Below are 11711 nucleotides of genomic sequence, written 5' to 3'. Positions count from 1 at the left end.
GGCTTTGTGCACAGGCCTGCTGACATGGAGGCGGTTTGAAGGAAGGCAGGCTTCCCAGAGTTAAAGAGATAATGTCAAGGCCACTGCATGAGTGAAGAGGATGACTAAAGACTGATGGCCTGATTGCCTCAGACCGTTTGTTGTAGAGCTATTACTTGAAAGAAAAGAGGCTTTTACAGTACATTTCCAAAAGCTTCACCAATTACTCGACTGACAGGGCAAATGCCCATCACTCTTCACAAATAGGCTTAAATGACTCCAGCTGCAGCTTCGGTTAAAAGCCTTGAGGTCCAGACACACTCCCTGATTTTGTTTTTGCGTGCACAACACCACCCCCTCATTCAGTTCACTTGACGTTTTGAAACGGAACTGTTGAGTCTCACAAGCATTATCGTGAGGTGGGAGTAAGTTTTCAGATTTTGCGGCGACGTTGGGTGTCACAGTGAGTTTATCGTCATTTCAGGATTGAGGTAAGTCTTTGAAGTGATTGTAATTCCCTAAAAAGAGTGTTTATATGTGTCTTGAATGGATCCAGAATGGGATACTGGTGCCTGGAGTTGGACACGGCTCCTCCAAACAAATGGCTCTTGTCATATGCTGTTCCCTGAGAGAGAGAGAGAGAGAGAGAGAGAGAGAGAGAGAGAGCACTTAAAACCAAACACAAGCAGAGAGACACACTTAAACACGCAGAAAAGGAGAGAAGACAGTCCTTTCACTCCCTGTCTGCTCACTTTCAGAGACAACACAGTGAGTTCATTATTTTACTCCACCCCACATCTGGAATTTATTTCTACTTAAAGGTCAGTGTTATTGCAATCTATAGTCTAGTGGTAATAGTGAGGTCGTGTTCAGTTGTAGTTCAATAGCTCCTTATATTTTTTCCATGTAAATATATTGTGATTTAAAGTTGACTCTGCCTCCTCTGCTCTTCTCTGTAGGGTTTTCATGCAGGGACAAACAGCAAGATAGACAGTGGACTAACAGTGGGCCCAGCAGGAAGATGGTTCCAGTTAAGCTCCTCATTCTGGGAGCTCAGAACACTGGAAAAACAGGTAAACTACAGATAGGACGAGAGATGCACAGAGAGACAGGCAGCAAAATACAGGCAGACAAGAAGGCAGGGGGACGGGGTGGGAATGTGAGCGCATGTTTTGGATAATGTAACAGTAGGATAGAGTGGACATACCGTCACGTGGTCATTAAGTGAAAAAACCCGGTTTACGGAAATAAAAGAGATTAAGTTGGGGGTTAAATCTTGGTCACGGTTTCAGGGGATTTGCTAAATATGGAAACCTTGCACAGGTCTAAAGTTGACCCATCTTCCTGAGCATTGAAGCGTAAATGTATCCAGCCACTCCTGTGACCTCCACTGCTACGTTTTCATGTCAGACCGCTGCCTGTCTCCGGTCACGTCTCCTCTCACGGTGGGAAAATGGATCAGTATTAGAAATCGCTTGGCTAGGAAAAGGACTTCTCATGCTTTTCATTCATGGGTAATGATTTTTTTTAAAAATAGTTTTGCCCCTTTTACATGATTTAATAAGAGCAGTCTGATGCGAGTGACACATTTGGATACTTCTCTACCATAAAATGAAAGATTGAACGAACTGAAGGAAGCAACACAATCACAACAATACGACTAAATCTCAAAAATCACATAGATTACTAAATTAAAACCCGTCTAACCTTCATTTAAATGTTGTGAATATATGAGACCGCAGACTTATTTTATACATGTTTATGTGTGTATTTTGGAGGATATTTCCTAGAAACATCAGACATGTATGCTAGACTGTAGTCTCAATAAGCAAAGTGAAAGATACAGGATGTTCACCGCCAAAATCTAGAGGAAATCCATTTGTCCTAGTTGGTTAAGCTTGCAAGCTCATGGCATTATTCTAAACCCAGAGTAAGTTGCATTTTGTTTGATCGGCGTGTTAGAGGAATAGTTGCATATGCAGTCGTGCAGAGTTTTAGGCATACCGTGGGTTGGGGTTTTAATGGGTCAGTTCACAATGGAGCTGAATGGAATTTCATTTCTGATGTTCACGTTAACAAAAAAAAAAAAGAAAACAATATCTGCACGGCAATGTGACAGAGGCAGAACAGGCCTAAATAACCTTTTAATGTGTCCTGCATGAAGGAAATACAGTGGGCCCTCAAATGCCAGACACCGAAGTCAAACAAACATGAACCCATCCAGACTCCGTTCACCCAAACACAGGGAAAGCCCAGATGCATTTGTTTAAACAAGCCAGGTAACATTACACCGAGGATCATTCTCAGGGCGACGTGATATAATGCCACATAACACCTGAACATACCGACCAGATGCAAGTGTGTAAATCAAACTTCATGTGTGTAAATGTGCAGTATATAAATGATATATTAGTCAGTGAGTGTCTCTTGCATTTTTGGCTGTTCCCTCTCCAGTCACCAAGTCTGTTTTCTGTCTCCAGCACTGTGTGTTCGTTTCATAACCAAGCGCTTCATTGGTGAATATGACCGTAAAAAGGGTAAGACTGCAGTAAGTGTTTACTGCAATAAACATTAATGGCATGGAGAAAATAGTTGGATGCATTGCTTTTATTGCTGCACCGCGCTTCCTCTGACGGATTGAATAAAATAATTAAACGTATCTGAGTTACTGTGCCACAGAGGTGACCTACAGATGTAGTCGGGTGGTGGACCAGGAGAGCGTTGAGCTGGAGATTTTAGACATAGCTTGTAAGGTAAGTTTTGGCCTCTGCTGTTTTGATGCTGTTTTCATACGAGTCAGTGTTTCCCACATGGTTCCTTCACGCGCCGTTTTCTTCTCCAGGAGAGCTCTGTGGCCTCTCTGCAGTCGTCTATCCGCTGGGCCGACGGTTTCCTGCTGCTCTACTCCATCACACAACGCCTCAGCTTCCTAGAGGTCCCGCGACTCAAGAAGCTCATTGACCAAACAAAACAGAATCTGGGTAGGGAACTATCTTACTCATTATCCGAGGGAACAGTCAAAGAAAGTTGCAAAGACTCCTCTGACCGTGACGTTAGATAGTGTATCAGGACATGTTGAGTTTTTGTTTTTGTTTTGTTTTGTTTTTTAAAAAACTAATCCCATTGGGAGACGGCAAAGTCAGAACTTTTCAAGTCTTGCACATAGGGGCTTTATTGCCATTCATTTGATGACATAAAGGTAAAGGCTGCATGTTTAAGGAGGACATCCATTAGATTATTTAAGCTTGTCTCTAAAACCGACATTATTCTATATATTATTATACTGTCATATAATAATCCGTGTAAAAATGACTTAGAGACATATGAAACAGAACTTAGACAACTGACTAACATAGTAGCTTCTGAGCTGCTGAACCAGCCGTATGATCTCCAGAGGAACAGTGTGCCCACTGCCATGTTTGCTCTTAAAGTGCAGTGAGTTCCTGTTCATACTCTGTTTGACATCTCTCTATTGTCACTTTTACACACACACACACACATGCACAGATGGAGTGGACATATATTCCATGTTTGGTAGAGCATCCTGTGCCCTCTCTGTAACAGGACACAGAGATTATATCATCATTTTATTTTGGTTTTCGTCTTCAGTCTGTGTGTGTGCGCTTGTGCGTGTGTGTGTGTATGTGTGGATGTGTGTGTGTGTGTCAGTTGTTCCTACAGTGCTAGTAGCCAACAAGGCAGATTTGGAAATAGGGCGGGAGGTGACAACAGAGGAAGGACAGAGACTGGCCAAGGATTTAAGGTTTGTGTACACGTGGGTTTGCATGGTTCTACTCTATTCATTAGTTTTTACTACTACAAAACTTTTTTCATTTATCTTGTATATTTTAGATTAAAATTGTATTTTAATAATAAGTATTTTCTTCCTGTTTATTTTATTGTTAATTTTTGAATATGACATTTGAAGTTGAGGTCTATATTGCTACCACGTATCTCCACAGTACTGAGATATAAAGTAAATAATGTGAACATTATTGCTGTTATTTTGATGAAAATAATATTACGGGAAGAAGAAGATACCAATGTTATGGACTCACTGTGCATCTAATTCTGCTCAGTCTGAAGTAACTTGTGTTTACTGTACATAAAGTTTCATTTGTTAAAAAAAAACCAACCCGTAGATAAATACTGGTGCCTTATATTTGTTTTTGCGAATTAAGCGAAATTCAAACGTGTGTTCAATTTGCGTGCGTGTGTGTGTAGGTGTGGTTTCAGGGAGCTGTCTGTGGCCGAAGCCGTTTCACCCGTGGAAGCAGCAGTGTTTCAACTCATTAGGTGTGTTTTAGCTGTATTATACCTAACTTTACACAGTTTGTGGTAGACAACATGCTGGTAGATCGCTCTTGAGCAAATTATTTCTGAAATACCCAGACCACACACAACAAATTTGATATAGGCTGCATGGTAACACTGAAGCATACAACATGCGCCGCATCCCAAGTCCACACTACATTCATTCCTAGCAAGTTTTGAACGTTGTAGCTGAAGATGTGACATATGAGCATGTACACTGGAAACAATCTGCATGCAGACTTTTGATTTTTGAGTGTGTGCTTGATGGACAATGTGAAAAGCACAAAGGAAATGTAGGAGCTTTTTCACAGCAGAAAAAAACATTGAAGTAAATCGCGGATGGTGATGGGACAGCTCCAGAAGGAGCTTTGAAAACAAACAAAAAAACAAAAGACATTTGTTTTCTTTTTGTGAAATTTAATTTAAATGAAGCTCAACTGACATGTATTGTAAAATGTCGTGTGAGTAAACCTGTCAAAGTATGTTGATCTCTTGTGTATTAACTGGAAAAACAGTATGCTATGAAGTAAATAAGCAATAGTGCACATTTTCAGTGCCACAGACATGCTGTCAAACAGGAGATGCCAGGCCTCGTATTTGTGATGTGTTGTCCACCTTTTTCTTTTTTGCAGCTGTTGGTGATATTTTGTGTGTTGTGTCTAACAGGCTGGTGCTGGACCAGCAGCGCCCTCTGCCTGACCGTCGCTCCTACATGCTGACAGTCCGCCACGCTCTGACCAGGAAACTGACCCGGTCCAAGACCATGCAGTGGTGACCGTTCACCAGTTATGGTTACCGTGGGGCGTTTTTCGAGAAAAACTGCAGGTGTTGTCTGTTCTCGTAACACTGCAGTTTTACTTCCGGGCTGGTTTTATGATATCAGCACTGTAGTGTTGACGCAAAAAAATTGTGTTTAATCCTCTTATCAATCAGCCTGTATGGAGGAAAATGGAAGAAATAAAACCTCCTACTAAGTACCAGTTTTTTGAACCTCCACCTCTGACAGTGTTCAAGGCACCTACTGTATATGGGGGCCAGACTTTTTTTGCAACACCGATGACCTGGCTGTTTTCCAGTTTGAGCCTGCAGCTTCTGGCATGAGATTGCTGCACAATTCCAGCTGGAAAAGAGGTTGAAGCAGGATGAATGCAATATTAGGGGACGCCACTGTGTCAGCAGGTGAGGAGTTGAGGCGCGCTTCGGTGATGGGCAGTCGCATCAGCTCCTCTCACCCCCCTTTAAAATCGGCAGACAGTTTAACAGGCACGGATCAGACTCCAGGGCTGGTAATCGGAGGAGAGAAAAGTGCTTCTTTCATATAAAATCTTTATAGTTACGGTTTAGAATGACAGAAAAAGCTAACCTAAAGCACAGGCAGAATATGTTTCTCCTTTCACAGTCTGTTGCACATACTTTATTAGCATGATTTATGAGTGGGACTCAGTTAGGTACAGTTAGGGATATTTACTGTACATCCTTGGGGGTTTTCTGTCCTGGTTTGTTATGTGTCACGTCCTCCAGTAGAGGGCGGCACGGTCGTTTCCTCTGGTGCAGACCCGGCACGGTGTGTGCCAAATACGCTATACGGCCAAAATGTATGCGGGTACCCGTGTTTGGTTGGGTTTGTGAGGAAGACGCTGACAGGGCCTGCACAGGGCCCTGACTTGTGTCAGCTATCATGTACAATTTTCTTTTTACAAGACCACAGAAATGCCGCGAGCCAATCAATGAACCCAGTCTCCGGAGTCCACAGATAAGTGACACAGGCAAACTTGGCCTTGTTGTGGGAGTGTGTAGATGATGTAACAGTGGTTAAAGAATGAGGCTGGCTTTCATTACATTCTTGGCGTTATTCAACTCACTTTCTGTCTCTCTCCCCCTGCACATCCCTTTCTCCTCGCTGCTCACTCTGGACTTCTGAACTTTATGCTCAGCGAGAGACATCTGAAAAATGAGAGAGAGAGAGAGAGAGAGAGAGAGAGAGAAAAGCAAGGCAGTGAGCGACAGAAAATAAAGACTGACTATATCAGGGAAGGAAAACACTGGGCTCCTCAGGCATCTGATTTGTCTTTATGGCTGCTGGGAAAGGAAGACAAATAACAGCTGCTCGTTTTTAAGCAAGTGAGTCTGACTGCACTGTTTATGCAGACCGCTCTACCTCCAGCCACTTGAAAAGACATTATGGGAAAATTGACTGTGTATTTACTCTCCACCCCACCACCATGTCCAGCCCCCACCTATTATACATCGACTCCTCCGCCCAGCCACCGCCAGCCAACCAGCCACGGGCACCCCGCTTGCCTTTATGTACAAACACAGAGGATGAAACTGCAGAGATGGTTGCCTATTCGGGCTTTTAAAGTGACAATCATTTAGATTTTCTTTACATCAAACCCCATTTTTTTGATGCTATCCATGGCCACCATTCTTTCACCAGTAGCTGTTCCTTAATTTCCCCCCTTTCTCAAACCGAATACTCGTGCAATTTCAAAGCATATGATTCATGCATGTACTGGACGTAAGGGAGAGGACAAAAGCCCAGCGTGGGGCATTTGAAAGACCAAGTGTAGATGCTGACTGTTAACCTTCTTTATCCAAACAATGTGATGTGATCAATCTTCTCAGCTCCAACAATTTTTGGGGGGCTTCTCCTCTCCTGGGGGGGGGGGGGGTCAGCTGCTGCTGCTGCTGCTGCTTGAGACCCCAGAAAGTCTCGTGCCGGCCCTGAGCGCTCCTTTAGGCCTGCTCGGACATAGAAGTCATTAATGTCACAGGATGAATTTATATTCAGAATAATGAGCGGCTGCTCCCGTGGACAGTGAGCCCGTCGCTGACTCACACAGACGCACGTAAGCGGCGCGTTTTCCGCCTCGGTGCTCTGACGCTGCCGCGCCCCTTAACCCTCGCGCCAGCGAACCCCGAGCGGACGCGAGAGACAGACGACGGCGACGAAGAGGGGGGGGGGGGTTTGGGGTGATGACATCGCCGCGGTCACCAAGGCGATGAAAGCCCAGAGCCCCGGTGCCACCTCCTCGGCTAAGAATAGGCGATGAGTCACCGCCTGCATCGTCACGCCGACGGCCAATCAGAGAGCTGCCTGTCAAGACGTGCATCGACAGATGAAACAGCCAATCGGAGAGCCATTGCATTCAAAACAGTCAAAACCTCAGGCTTTGGGATTCTCACAAGTTTGTAAAGATCAGATTTATTTTTAAATACATGCATTGATCGGATCCTCGGCTCTAATCCTGGCTGAGATCTTATTTGGAATTAACAGTTGATGTATTAAGTGCGGTTAACAGTTCTTTACCCTGGATCTACCTTGTCTTCTACTTCATGCGGCCCTCGTGTCCTGCCCTCTCTCTGCATCCTGGACTGTGCGTTGTGTGCAGGCGGAGGGTGGACGCTTACTTCCTTTCCATCAAAGCTGACCGATGTTTAGATCTGCAGATCCCTGCCATTTTTTTTAATCGAATTTCCCCTACCTTGCCGACAGCGGTTTGTTTCCATTCCTTGCACCACAGTTTAAAGATGTCAAATTGATTTCACGATGACGTGGCATGAACACAAACCAGTGGCTTCCTAGAAAAAAAAAAAAAAAACAATGCAGCTACCTAAAACTCATCAAAAACGGGGTTTAAAAAAGACTAACAGTGATACAGATCCTCACTGTTGTGTCCATAATGTGAACTGAAAAAGACAGGCCATTAATAATATGTAAAATGGGGTTTGTTATGATTACCTTTAAATGTGAACCAGGATTAGTTAGGTTTAGGAAAGAATTACTGTAGTCAGTGGAAGGTCATCACAGTTACACAACGCCGATGTGTGAGAGAGAAAAACAGACACCCTGTCCCTCGGGGTGGGACACCTCCGTAAACTGATATGTGGATAGAGAAAATAGGCAGAGAACAGAGGAGGGGTGGAAGGAGAGAGGACAACAGTAATTGAAAAGGAAGACACAGATAGTGAAAAACAAGGAAGGAAATAAGACGAAGTGGAAAGAGGTTGAAGAGTAACAGGAGATCATTACATAACAGTTAGTAACTATGGTTTGAATAGGAACATAAAACATACACACAGATACCTGATGCCAATCACTGTTGTCCATTATGAGAAAGGAGCTCTGTCTCCACACCCTCTGCAATGACCTTGTCTGAACAATGCAGTCAGGGGCCTACAGTTTTTCCCGAATGTGTGCTCATGAGCCCAGAGTTCAAATGAAATCCGGAGTCACTGGCGTTAGGACGAGGTTGGAAGTCTTTTCTGGTTTTGGCAAAAACAGTCTGAAGTCATCAACTTTGTGACTTGAGTGTGACTCCACACGTCCGAATAACTTAAATGCTGAAGGCCCCAGAGCCAAGCCATGCAGGACTCCTCTTGCAATCTTCTTCCCTAACGGGAATTCTGGACTGAGGTCCTGAACTTATGGCCTAACAGGACGAAAACATTCTTCCGGGCGTGCCATTCGCTTTAAAAGTGAATGTGAGAGAAATGAGAAACCTCATCAAATGTTGACATATCTGTTCATCTTTTAACAGTCTACGTCCACACTAGCAGCTCTGGGAGGCTGCACAGCAGTGTTCTGTGATCAACACTAGCATCAGAATGCTAACATGCTGATGTCTATTAGGTCTAATATCTACCATGTTTACTATCTTTGAAAATTTACTAATTAATATTAAACACAGAGCACAGACAAGATTGATTCAAATATCTTTAGATTTATAGGTATTTCGTTCTTAAACCAAAATACTGCACAAATCCACATTTGGAGCTGGAGATGCCACTAGTTGAAAAGTTAAGGGATTACAAGTCATCTGAGGGCACACGAACTTGTGTACCGAATTTCATCGAAATGCTGAGACGGTTCACTCAAGACAACAAATTCCAGCCTCAAGGTGGCGCTATAGGAAAAGTCAGGGGATTACCAAAGTCAGTATGGATTCATCCTCCGGGCACCACCAATGTCTGTGCCAACTGTCATGGCAAACCAATGGCTGTCGAGATATTTCAGTCTGGACTAAAATGGTGGACAGACTGAGTGGTCCTAGGGATGGCAATTCTGGTGGGTGAAAAGACATGAATAAGTAAATAAATAAGACTCAGAAATGTCCTTCTTTCATGTGTCTTTAACTGAAATCTACCCAGATTGTGCAACAGGTCAGAGGTGCAGTGCACACACACACACACAGGCGCGCACCTCTGACACCTGCAACACAATGGACATGGTTTCTCCTGCGCCACTGTGCAGGTATTTCAATCTCTCTGTCCCTCTGTCTCTGTGTCTCAGAGGAGAAGCAACCTGGGGCAGAATGAGAGGGGGGAGCCTCAACACTCATGGAGGAGAAAGAAATGTTTCATTCCCACTTTCCTGTGTGTGTGTGTGTGTGTGTGTTATAGCTGGAGGCAGTATCTTGGGTTGTCAAAACAGTCTCTATAGACCCTTGTCTTTTTTTCTCTGTTACCTTCAACACACAAACGCACATTCCTCACCACGGACACATATCCCAATACGTCTTTCCCGTGGCTCAAAGATGAGAGCAGGTGTCACCGACTCAACCTCATTTTTTTTTTATATGAACAAAGTTTACAGTAACTGTGTTCACAGATTGCTTCATTGCCATATTATAATATCCAAATCATTGCAATTGCAATGATTCGCTCTCACCTATAGGGGGTAATATTACACCCGGTGAACTTTGCTATAATCCTCATTGCCTGTCGATCCACCTTTTTATAGCAGACATTTGGACTTGACCATGGCAAGAAAAAGTCAAGGTGGAACTAATAACATGCACACGTCCCGGTTCCATTTGTGTCACAGAAGCCACCATACACATACACAGGAAAAAAAAAAACAAATGAACCAAACATGGCCCCCAAATGCTCTGCAAAAAGCCCCCAAAAAGGCATTTTCACCTGTTTGGCTGATGAGACCTTTGCTCAGGTGGAAGTTGTATTAGCAGAGAGCTCATCAAACTTGTACAAAAGAATGATAAAGGCCTATTTTCCCCCACCACCCAACAACAGATAATGCAACGACAACGTTCTCTTATTGTACACGTTTAAGATGTTGACAGTCAAATAAAAACATTATATAACAAAAACAGAGCTGTAAGCTAAATATAGTGGAGTAAGAAGGGTGGTCGAAAGAAACAGTACATTTGCTCAAACACCGTGCTCGAGTACAGTTCGGAGGTACCTGTACTTTACCTGAGTATTTATATCTTCTGATACTTCACACTTTGGCTCCGGAGTCAGGGGGAGCAAAGCTCATTTAGTTCACAGCTATAAGTATGATGTTGGATAAAATGGAAAAACTCAAGGACCTCGAAAAGTGCCCTTAATTAATTCGCCTCAATTGTGTAAATGGGCATAATTAAGGCTAGAGCGCGTGCTCGTTATTTGACGCCACGGGGCGGGGTTTCTCTGAATATTCATTGTCGCTCGAGAGAGTCGGCTGCACGCTCACAGCTGGATGGATAGCAGCGTCTCCGCCACGGGGGGAGAAGGATGTGAATTTTCTGCGTTTTTCAAGTTTGTCACTGGCAGGGAGCAGCGGCTCGGACTCGGACTCGGCTCGGCTCGGCTCGACTCAACCGGCCTCACCGGGTGGTGCGAAGAGCGCACCAGACGCTACACACGGCGCGCGGCAGACCGTCGGGACACAAACCCCCGTCATTTTTCATGAGTTGACTTTGAGATTTTTTTTTTTTTTTCGCCCACGACCAGTCCGTTTAGCCGCCGACCATCCGTCCAGTGAGCCCCGCACAGACACAGGGAGCCATGATGGAGTCTATCCTAGACAGTTTAGCGGCGGAGAAACTGTATCCGTCTGGAGGGACCAACCTGTTGGACCTGGAGGAACTCAGCGACGGAGATTTCCTCACTAATGTGGTGAGTTTTCACGCGGAGTGCGTTCACCGAGCCGGACTTCCCTCAGCCTCTCGCTGTCTCAGTCCAAACTCCACATAATCATGCGTGTAAACTAAAGAGCCGCGCGGTCGCTTTCTGCTGAAAGTCAGCTGTCTGCATTTAAAGTCCGTCGAATCGAACGCACCTTTACTGCCTGTTCCGCCCGCAGCCGGACCTCGGGAGGGCGGTGTAGTTAATGGATCCTGACTGACATCCGGAGCTCGTACGCTGCGTGCCTAAGTGTGTGTTTAATTGTGTAAACCAGTAGGTGAGACTGGGAACGCCGAGACAGGCTGGTGTCGAGTTACTGGTTAACTTGGGTGTGTGTGTGTGTGTGTGTGTGTGTGTGTGTGTGTGTGTGTGTATTGTCAGCTGCCAGGTGTTGCAGTCCACAGCATTACACCTAATTATTAATGTGAAGGTGTGTGTGTGTATTGTCAGCTGCCAGGTGTTGCAGTCTTCAGCAACACACCTGATTATTAATGTGAAGGTGTGTGTAG

At 44.5% G+C, this 11711-nt stretch overlaps 2 protein-coding genes and 1 long non-coding RNA gene across 7 annotated transcripts in view; 2 read left to right on the top strand and 1 right to left on the bottom strand.

The window, feature by feature from the left end:
- Window positions 1-340: 340 nt before the first annotated feature.
- zgc:110699 (uncharacterized protein LOC325371 homolog) lies at window positions 341-5339 on the top strand. Of its 5 annotated transcripts, XM_040142087.1 has the most exons (9): window positions 341-470; window positions 738-800; window positions 939-1052; window positions 2460-2516; window positions 2659-2732; window positions 2822-2960; window positions 3649-3742; window positions 4204-4275; window positions 4960-5339. In XM_040142087.1, exons 3-9 carry the CDS (start codon window positions 1001-1003, stop codon window positions 5066-5068), a joined length of 597 nt encoding a protein of 198 aa, XP_039998021.1. In that variant the 5' UTR covers window positions 341-470; window positions 738-800; window positions 939-1000; the 3' UTR covers window positions 5069-5339. The 5 variants fall into 5 exon arrangements, with proteins under 5 accessions (XP_039998021.1, XP_039998020.1, XP_039998019.1 ...); XM_040142086.1 differs by lacking the exon at window positions 738-800; XM_040142085.1 differs by lacking the exon at window positions 341-470 and having other exon boundaries at window positions 661-747.
- On the bottom strand, window positions 5224-11317 carry LOC120798078. The gene is made up of 3 exons (XR_005708616.1): window positions 11146-11317; window positions 6156-6237; window positions 5224-5529 (listed from the first exon to the last, which is right to left on the bottom strand). It is a non-coding gene; the product is annotated as an uncharacterized LOC120798078 (long non-coding RNA).
- creb3l1 (cAMP responsive element binding protein 3-like 1) overlaps window positions 10751-11711 on the top strand; it is a 35110-nt gene continuing 34149 nt past the window's right edge. Inside the window, exon 1 of the mRNA XM_040142082.1 lies at window positions 10751-11193. Coding sequence (XP_039998016.1) covers window positions 11083-11193 — 111 coding nt within the window. The 5' untranslated portion in view covers window positions 10751-11082. The remainder of the gene's footprint in view (window positions 11194-11711) is intronic.

This window comes from Xiphias gladius, chromosome 13 (assembly GCF_016859285.1).
Source record: "Xiphias gladius isolate SHS-SW01 ecotype Sanya breed wild chromosome 13, ASM1685928v1, whole genome shotgun sequence".
In the NCBI taxonomy this organism is placed as follows: Eukaryota; Metazoa; Chordata; class Actinopteri; order Istiophoriformes; family Xiphiidae; genus Xiphias; species Xiphias gladius.
This window is presented reverse-complemented; position numbering and strand designations above follow the sequence as displayed.

What these genes read in the sequence shown, in the direction of transcription:
- zgc:110699 (XM_040142086.1), top strand. Translation starts at nt 1,001, where the DNA reads ATGGTTCCAGTTAAGCTCCTCATTCTGGGAGCTCAGAACACTGGAAAA. An exon ending in TTTTAGACATAGCTTGTAAG is followed by an intron (nt 2,733 to 2,821) that starts GTAAGTTTTGGC and finishes TTTCTTCTCCAG; the next exon opens with GAGAGCTCTGTGGCCTCTCT. An exon ending in AGACTGGCCAAGGATTTAAG is followed by an intron (nt 3,743 to 4,203) that starts GTTTGTGTACAC and finishes GTGTGTGTGTAG; the next exon opens with GTGTGGTTTCAGGGAGCTGT.